The sequence below is a fragment of the Oryctolagus cuniculus genome, chromosome 1 (assembly GCF_964237555.1).
Source record: "Oryctolagus cuniculus chromosome 1, mOryCun1.1, whole genome shotgun sequence".
Classification (NCBI taxonomy): domain Eukaryota; kingdom Metazoa; phylum Chordata; class Mammalia; order Lagomorpha; family Leporidae; genus Oryctolagus; species Oryctolagus cuniculus.
Window position 1 is genome coordinate 15,948,433 of NC_091432.1, and position 10,194 is coordinate 15,958,626.

Sequence of the window (10,194 nt, forward strand, 5' to 3'; positions counted from 1 at the left end):
TGGCTAGGTAATTTTCTCTAATGATATGTTTTAATTTCTTGTTTCTTATTCTTTTAGATAGTAATGTACTGTAGACTTTACAATATAAGTGTTTTAATATGACAAAAATTTAGATTGAAAGAAAAACTTTGCAATTTTACTTCACTTTTCCCTATTTTGAATTTTTCAGGTAATAATTTACATGCTTAATATTGTACATCCTTCATCAAACTCTTATTGTTTACCTGTTTTTCTTTTAAATTTCATGCCAAGGATATAAAGGGCTTCAAACACCACCATTGTCACGTTAGAATATTCTGATTGTGATTGTATATTTGCTTTTGCTAGTGATATTTACATGGTTACTTGTTACTCATTGTTACTCTTGTTACTCATTATCATGCAGAGAAATGACTGTAGAAAGACAGAGGAAAAATATGGGCTTTTACAAATCTTATAAAATGACCATGGAATTAATCAATCCTATGAAACCCAAGACCTTGGAATTATTACCTCCAGAATTGTGAAAAAGTTAATTTATGTGTTTCAGCCATGAAATTGTGGTTTTTGTATACTGAAGTCATAGCTAACAAATATGATTAGTTATCAGCACTTTTGTATTGTGTGTGTGTGTGTGTGTGTGTGTGAATTTAGTAGGAAGTAATACAATGACACATTATATTACAACTATAAAAAATGAATAGGTAGATTATTGAGTATGATATTTATTTTAAATGTTTTATAAAATTATAAACACACAGCACACAGCTAAAAACATTAGATAGTTAGACACTGAATATATAATACATTTTCAATTTAATTAACTTTATCTACACCAATTTTTCCCAAACACTCTTTTCATGGCCTCTTTCACATCTTTATTTCTCAAACTGTAGATGATGGGATTCAACATGGGAATCACAATGGCATAACATGTTGAGACTATCATGTCATGATCCAAAGCGTAACTGGAACTTGGTCTCACATACATGAAGAGGATTGTTCCATGATAAATGGACACTCCAGTCAGGTGAGAACCACATGTAGAGAAGACTTTTTGTCTCCCCTCAACAGATTGGATCTTCAGAATGGCCAACAGAATGAACCCATAGGAGATCAGGACAATCAGAATAGTGAGGACCTCAATGGAGCCCACAAAGTAGAAGAGGAGAAGCTCGTTTGTGTGGGTGTCAGAGCAGGAAATTGCAAGGAGTGGAGGGATGTCACAGAAGAAATGACTAATCTCATTGGAGGCACAGAAGGACAGACTAAATGTGGCCACTGTGTGGATTGTTGCATGCAAAATGCCACCAAAATAGGAAGCAACGATGAGTGGCACATAGACTCTGGGTGACATGTTCACAGAGTACAGAAGTGGGTTGTAGATGGCTACGTAGCGGTCATATGCCATGGAAGCCAAAAGAAAACATTCTGTGGTCCCAAAGGTGACAGCAAGAAACATTTGTGTTGCACAACCAAAGAATGAAATGACTTTATTCTTTGACATTAAATCTATTATCATATTTGGGGTAATGACTGAGGAAAATCCAGCATCCACAGAAGACAACACACTCAAGAAATAGTACATGGGGTTGTGGAGCCGAGAATCCCCAATGACTGACACAATCAATCCTAAATTCCCCAAGAGTGTGAAGAGGTAGATTGCTAGAAACAGGAAGAAAAAGATGATCTGAAGTTCAGGATTGTCTGTGAAGCCCTTTAGTACAAACATGGTGACTTCAGTGTTATTCCTCATGCTGAAATCTTAGAGGACAAAGTTGACAAACTACATACAATTAAAATCATAATATTAGGAAAATAATGAACAATATTGTGACCATGAAAACATCTGCTGTGTCTTTGTGTTATTGCTTGACAATGCATAAAGTCCAAGTAGTCAATTAGGAGACAATGTCCACTTGGTCAAAGTTTAGTGCAACTCACTGCATTATGAAGAGGAAGATACTGCTGAGTTCACACCATTTGTACAATCATCACTCCAACTGCTTAATTTAGAAATCTAGTGTTAGATATTTTCATATTAAATCATGTTGAAACAACAAGTGATCTTCTAAATAAGTTCCTCTTTGCATCCAAATATGCAAGGTGGTGTATCAATAGATGCAGGAAATAAAAATTCAGAATTCCAGGTCTTTCAGCAATTTTATAAAAAAAATTTACACCATTATAACCAGCTGTAGAATAGGGGAAAAAAACATTTCATTGACAAGAGTTTAGTAAATATTGAAGGATGAGGTATGTCAGTATAATTGACTTTTTAAAATAATTTAAAATATCGAAAACGCTGACTACAGGGTTTTAGTTCCCTGTATTGAAACATAGGCAATTCTCTAAAGCAATTTTTAGCTTCTTTAGGTCTTATGGGAATTGACTGAATGAAACTACTAATCATGGTATGGCATGGGGGAGGAGTTGATAGTTAATTAAAATGTTCTTCAAATCTGTGTTGCTCTTTTATCCTTTTCATTAATCTTATAATCTAAGCATTTGATAATCCATTTGTTTTTCTAGTCCCTCAAAATGATGAAAATTGATAGATTTTTCTGAAAAACTATATGATGTATTTTTTTTCCTTTTAAAGTGTTACATGTGTTTAGGTATCACTGACTGTTGAGTCGCTAAAATGACATTTAAAAATATTAACTGAGAATTACAATTAAAAATTAAAATGCAATATCTTTATATGTAGTTATAAAATCACCTTTGAGTGAGACATACATGCTAATATTTTATATTTAATTGGGAGAATAAATGGAGGAACCATTAGAAAAAATATTTCCTGGTTTGTGTCATGCTTAAGCACATTACTAGTCTAGAAGTGACTTGTATGTGAATACAAAGTTTCTATTATTAGTCCATAATACAGCACTAGTTACTGGACAGATTCCAAAATAACTGAAATTCATACATACAAGAATCTTCAAAAAGTTCATGGAAAATCTATTTATTGAAAAAACTGTGACTAGAATTAATTACTCTTTAGGTGTTATTTTCTTGAGAACCTTTCTCACCTGCCAATCATATTATTGAATTTCAAGTCCCACCTGCAGTTTCCTTGACTTGGCCAGAAAGAACGATTCTGAGGGCTGTATATGGCCCAGATAACTCCCCACATCTGCTGCTTAACCAAAGTCAGTTTGTATATAGGAGTTAGAAGCAGAATCAAAAACCATAAATGCAATTTTGGTGTATGTGATGAAATCTGCCTACATTGCAATACTGTTAAATGACACAAAACCTAGTTCAGGCCCAATACAATTTTTGCCAACAGTTCAAAGGCATATCCGGTTCAATATGAGTAACATAGAAATTGCAATCTTGAAGTTGTTTATCATCCACTCTCATGATTAAAAATATTATGCAATATTAGACTATCTTTCCAAAATTTACTCCTCTTCAAAATACCAATACATTTGAATGACTAAGCTGAACAATGGAATAGCCAGGTAGGTTAATGAAATGTGTGAAACAAAGAAATGCACATTTCTTTTGATATGTAATATTTTATTATAAATTAGATGTGACTATATATAAACCTTGGCATCATGTGTATTTATTCATTTTTATATTTTGTATTTTTCCTCAATTCTCATTTTAATATGACATTAATACAAAAAGAACCATTTTTATAAAATAGCAAATATTAGTTCACCTAGTTGAAAAATCTTATGAACAAAACCTTGAGTCAAGGATATCCTTATTTAGCTACAGGTACTATATTTATTTGGTAATTGTTAACATATTTTCACATGTTTTTCTATAGGATTTATTTAAGTGAATTCTGAATTTAATATTCAGATCATGATATTCCTTTTTATTATTTTTGTCACATGCATTATTCTTTAAAGTACAAAAAGGTTTTATAACTTTTGTGATTTATTGATATCAAACACACACAGATTACCATAATTCCGTTTGTTACATTATACTGGCTTTTATTTTGCTTTGAGTTAATGAATTTTAAAATACTACACTATTAAGCACTTCAATTAAATTCCTCTTAAACTATCATTGCTACTAGATCCTAAAAGAGGAGTCATCCTAGATTTGGCTATTAGCACACATTGAAAAAACTCAGTTATAAAGTGAAGTCGGATATGATTCTTCAAAAATTTAACTTTTAAAATTAATGCAAAGTTGGGGCCGGCGCTGTGGCGAAGTGGGTTAACGCCCTGGCCTGAAGCGCTGGCATCCCATATGGGCAGCGGTTCGAGTCCCGGTTGCTCCACTTTCAATCCAGCTCTCTGCTATGGCCTAGGAAAGCAGGGGAAGATGGCCCAAGTCCTCAGGCCCCTGCACCCACGTGGGAGAACTGGAAGAAGCTCCTGGCTCCTGGCTTCAGATTGGCGCAGCTCTGGCCATGGCGGCCATTTGGGGAGTGAACTATCAGATGGAAGACCTCTCTCCCTCTCTCTTTCTCTCTCTCTCTCTCTCTGCCTCTCCTTCCTCTGTGTAACTCTGACTTTCAAATAATAAAAATAAATCTTTAAAAAAAATTAATGCAAAGCTACATTTATGAACACACTTTTTACTGCAGGAAAGAAACAATAAATATCCTGGGTTTGATATTGAAGCACAAAATTTGCAAACAATGAGGAAAGCAATAGCAGCCACCTGTTAAAACCCTTGCTAGAGGAACAGATGTTTATGTGCATTACTTTAGTGTGTCTTGGTAGTCATTCACAGCTAATTTGTGCCAGAGGCATGATTGAATCTCATGATTCTGTGCCTCATCTCTCCCATCTCCTTGCCATAATGATTCTTTTAAAGTGTTACACTACCTGCTATTAGAACATAGGTTCATTTTGCAAGTAACACCCCACACATTTCCCATCCCAAGTAAAATAAAGCACTCTTGATGTCTGATATATTTGAAGTTTTAAAAAAATCTTTCAGGCTAGAGAAAATTTAGAAATAATCAGTAATCCAAAACAGCTTGTATATTACATAGCCAGCAAAACAAATGTAAAAATTACCAATTTCTGAAAAATATAAAAATAAAAACTCCTAATGGTTAAAAAGGTCAAATGCATTCTTGCTTATCTTTATGAAAATGAATTCAATATTCTCTTTTTCTTTATTGCTTTTCAAGAAGTCTTGGTTATCAATTTTTGGTAAAATTTTGTATAAATCAGATTTTCGCACATATATCCTATTCCCCTATGCAACAAGCAAGAATTAATATTTTTAATGTTGTATGCTTAACAGTGAAAAATTTGGTACAAACTAAAAATTTGATCTTTCAAGTATTAGGCCTTTTAAAATATTCATAAATGACACAGAATTATTTCTTACCAGTGAAACAGCAAGTGCAGGTCTATTTGCATTACAAATATGGTTCCCTGTGATTGTTTATATTCACTTACTTGATTGTTGATGAAACCCACAGGAGGTAATCCAAGGGGAATGTAATCTAATTATTGTCTCATTCAAAACAGCAATGTGAAGATTTCTGAATAAATAGCTCAGGAGAAAGACACTATATACTGACTCTTTTAGAATAAAAAATCTTTAGCATCTGATTTAAAATGATGATGAGAACAAATTTTAAAATCTTTTAATATTATATAAGAAATCTTATAGTATTAGGTAATGCATTTAACCTCTAGACTTAGGGCTATAATTTGCTTTTCCTGAAGTCCAGTTTTCTCACTCTAGCAATACAAATCCTTTCATATTACAACAAATCAATAAATGTGCTAAACTACAGTAATGCAAAATCACTAAATGTTTCTTGCAGAATCTAGTGGATGGATTTTCAGTCATTCAAATGCATCACTTTTTTTTTTTTTTTTTTTGACAGGCAGAGTGGATAGTGAGAGAGAGAGACAGAGAGAAAAGTCTTCCTTTTTTGCCGTTGGTTCACCCTCCAATGGCCACCATGGCTGGCGCGCTGTGGCCTGCGCACCACCCTGATCTAAAGGCAAGAGCCAGGTGCTTCTCCTGGTCTCCCATGGGGTGCAGGGCCCAAGCACTTGGGCCATCCTCCACCGCCTTCTCCCTGGCCACAGCAAAGAGCTGGCCTGGAAGAGGGGCAACCAGGAAAGAATCCGGCGCCCCGACCGGGACTAGAACCCGGTGTGCCGGTGCTGCTAGGTGGAGGATTAGCCTATTGAGCGGTGGCGCCGGCAACATTTTTTCTTTTCAACTTTCATTTAATAAATATAAATTTCCAAAGTTCAACTTTTGAATTATAGCAGCTTTTCCCCCCATACATCCCTCCCACCCGCAACCATCCCTTCTCCCACTCCCTCTCCCATTCCATTCATTCTTCATGACTCATTTTCTTTCTTTTTTCTTTCTTTCTTTCTTTCTTTCTTTCTTTCTTTCTTTCTTTCTTTCTTTCTTTCTTTCTTTCTTTCTTTCTTTCTTTCTTTTTGACAGGCAGAGTGGACAGTGAAAAAGAGAGAGACAGAGAGAAAGGTCTTCCTTCCATTGGTTCACCCTCCAATGGCCGCTGTGGCCTGGCGTGCTGCAGCCGGCGCAGCATGCTGATCTGAAGCTGGGAGCCAGGTGCTTCTCCTGGTCTCCCATGCAGGTGCAGGGCCCAAGCACTTGGGCCATCCTCCACTGCACTCCTGGGCCATAGCAGAGAGCTGGCCTGGAAGAGGGGCAACCAGGACAGAATCTAGCACCCCAACAGGGACTAGAACCTGGTGTGCTGGCACCACAGGCAGAGGATTAGCCTATTGAGCCATGGCACCGGCCGACTCATTTTCAATTATCTTTATATACAGAAGATCAACTTAGTATATACTAAGTAAAGATTTCAACAGACTGCACTCACAAAGACACACAAAGTATAGAGTACCGTTTGAGTAGTAGTTTTGTTACCTGAGAAGGCAGGGTTCTTGTCTTCACGCAAGAAAGGATTCAGGCGTGAGACAGAGAGTAAGTGGAAAGCAAAATAGCAAGGTTTATTAGGGTAGGGACATCCATAAGAATGGATGGGCACCTCTTCAGACAGAACCTGAGAGAGAGTGTCCAGTTGCTCAGACTGAGGGAGAGTGAGGTTAAATGGTTGAGTGGTGAGAATACAACAGGGCAGGCCAGGTGGGAGGCTCAGCAGAGAGGCAGAGGGCTGAGCGTGCAGTTTACAATTAGGCCAGGGTTTTTAAGGGGATCAGTCTTGTTTTCCCTCCCCTCTCCTTCTCCTCCTCCCTAACAAAGGACCTTTTGGATGTAAATACAAAAAATTCCTTTGTGAGTTTTCCCCCTGGTGTTATCAGACAGGGGGAAGCCTGGCTGGCATCACCCCACCTTAGAGGAAGGATGGTTATCAAGTGGAAGGGGCAGGGCATTTGAAGTGCAGATACTGGGCTGCACCTGGAAGATTGTCAGGATGACTTTGAGATGCAGATACTGGACCTAGATGTCATCTCCTTAGGCCTTTGTCACACACACATAAGCTCATTTCTGATGGAATTCCTACCTAACAGTTTTACCATTAATTCTTGTACAACATATTAAGGGCAGAAGTCCTACATGCAGAGCAGCTGCACAGCAACTCCTATTGTTGATTTAACAATTGACACTCTTATTTATGATGTCAGTAATCACCCGAGGTTCTTGTCATGCACTTCCAAGGCTATGGAAGCCTCTTGAGTTCACCAACTCCAGTCTTATTTGGACAAGGGCATATTCAAAGTGGAAGTTCTCTCCTCCCTTCAGAGAAAGGCACTGCCTTCTTTGATGGCCCTTTCTTTCCATGGGAATCTCAATCACAGAGATCTTTCATTTAGGTCATTTTTTTTTCTTGCCAGAATGTCTTGCCTATCCATGCCTGTAAAACTCTCATGGGCTTTTTAGCCAGATCCAAATGCCATAAGGGCTGATTCTGAGGACAGAGTGCTATTTAGGGCTTTGGCCATTCTATGAGTCTGCTGTGTATCCTGCTTCCCATGTAGGATCATTCTCTCCTTTTTAATTCTATCAATTATTTGCAGACACTGGTCTTATTTATGTAATTGCTTAGGCACTTAATCCTATCTTTTTGATCAATTATAAACTTAAACTGATCACTTTAAGAAGTAAAATAGCATTGGTACATGCCACCTTGATGGGATTGAATTGGAATCCCCTGGCATGTTTCTAGCTCTACCATTAGGGGTAAGTCCTAGTGAGCATGTGCTGAACTGTACATCTCCTCCATCACTAATTCCCACTCTTATATTTAACAGGGATCACTTTTCAGTTAAATTTAAACATTAAGAATAATTGTGTGTTAATTAAAGAGTTCAACCAATGGTATTAAATAGAACAAAAAAACACAAAAAGGAATAAAATTGTAAGTTGTTCCTCGACAGTCAGGACAAGGGCTGATCAAGTTATTATTTCTCATAGTGTCCATTTCAACAGATTTCCGTTTTAAGTTCTCAGTTATTACTGTTCAGGGAGAACATATGAAATTTGTCCATTTGGGACTGGCTTAATTCACTCAGCATGATGTTTTCTTAGATTCCTCCATTTTGTTGCAAATGACCGGATTTCATTGTTTTTTTACTGATTTATAGTATTCTAAAGAGTACCTATCCCATAATTTCTTTATCCAGTCTAAGGTTGATGGGCATTTAGGTTGATTCCATGTCTTAACTATTGTGATTTGAGCTGCAATAAACATTGAGGTGCAGACAGCTCTTTTATTTGTCAATTTAATTTCCTTTGGGTATTCCAAGGAGTGGGATGGCTGAGTTGTATAGTAGCTTTATATTCAGGTTCTGAGCAATCTCCAAAAAGATTCCATAGTGGCTTTACCAGTTTGCATTCCCACCAACAGTGGTTTAGTATCCCTTTTTCCCCACATCCTTGCCAGCATCTGTTGTTGGTAGATTTCTGTATGTGAGCCATTCTAACCGGGGTGAGGTGAAACCTCATTGTGGTTTTCATTTGTGTTTCCCTGGTTGCTAGTGATCCTGAACATTTTTTCATGTGTCTGTTGGCCATTTGGATTTCCTCTTTTGAAAAATGTCTATTGAGGTCCTTGGCTCATCTCTTAAGTGGGTTGTTTATTTTGTTGTTGTGGAGTTTCTTGATCTCCTTATAGATTCTGTTTATTAATACTTTGTTGGTTGCATAATTTGTACATATTTTCCCATTCTGTTGGTTGCCTCTTCACTTTCCTGGCTTTCTTTTGCAGTACAGAAACTTCTCAATTTGATGTAATTCCAATTGTTTATTTTGGCTCTGACTGCCTGTGCCTCAGGGGTCTTTTCCAAGAAGTCTTTGCCTGTGCCTATATCTTGCAGGGTTTTTCCAATGTTCTCTAATAATTTGATGGTATCTGGTCATAGATTTAGATCTTTAATCCATGTTGAGTGGATTTTTGTGTAAGGTGTAAGGTAGGGGTCTTGCTTCATGCTTCTGCCTGTGGAGATCCAGTACCATGCTGTTTTGATTATAACTGTCCTGTAGTATGTCCTGAAATCTGGTATTGTGATGCCTCTGGCTTTGTTTTTGTTGTGCAAGATTGCTTTAGCTATTCGAGGTCTCATGTGCCTCCATATGAATTTCAGCATCATTTTTCTGAGAAGGATGTCTTTGGTATTTTGATTGGTATTGCATTGATCCTATAAATTGCTATTGGGAGAATGGACATTTTGATGATATTGATTCTTCCAATCCATGAGCATGGAAGATTTTTTTCGATTTTTTGGTATCCTCTTCTATTTCTTTCTTTAAGATTTTTCAATTTTCATTTGGAGATCTTTGACATCCTTGGTTGAGTTTATTGCAATGTATTAGATTGTTTTTGTAGGTGTTGTGAATGGGATTGGTCTTAGCAGTGCTTCCTCAGCCATGGCATTGCCTTTGTATATGAAGGCTGTTGATTTTTGTGCATTGATTTTATATCCTGCTACTTTGCCAAACACTTCTATGAGTTCCAGTAGTCTCTTAGTAGAGTTCTTTGGATCCCCTAATTAAAGAATCATATCATCTGCAAAGAGGGATAGCTTGACTTCTTCCTTGCCAATTTGCATCCCTTTAATTTCTTTTTCTTGCCTAATGGCTCTGGCTAAAACTTCCAGTACTATATTGGATAGCAATGGTGAGAGTGGTCTTCCCTGTCTGGTACCAGATCTCGGTGGAAATGCTTCCAACTTTTCCCCATTCTATAGGGTGTTGGCCATTGGTTTTTCATAAATTGCTTTGATTGTATTGAGGAATGTTCTTTCTATGCCCAATTTGCTTAGAGTT

The 10,194-nt window shown here is 37.0% G+C and overlaps 1 protein-coding gene across 1 annotated transcript; it reads right to left on the minus strand.

The window, feature by feature from the left end:
- Positions 1-805: 805 nt before the first annotated feature.
- LOC100348717 (olfactory receptor 5T2-like) lies at positions 806-1,750 on the minus strand. Its single transcript, XM_070059794.1, has one exon. It carries the CDS (start codon positions 1,733-1,735, stop codon positions 806-808), a length of 930 nt encoding a protein of 309 aa, XP_069915895.1. The 5' UTR covers positions 1,736-1,750.
- Positions 1,751-10,194: the final 8,444 nt, after the last annotated feature.

Bases quoted from the DNA above. Each gene is read 5' to 3' on its own strand.
- LOC100348717 (XM_070059794.1), bottom strand. From the start codon at position 1,735: ATGAGGAATAACACTGAAGTCACCATGTTTGTACTAAAGGGCTTCACA.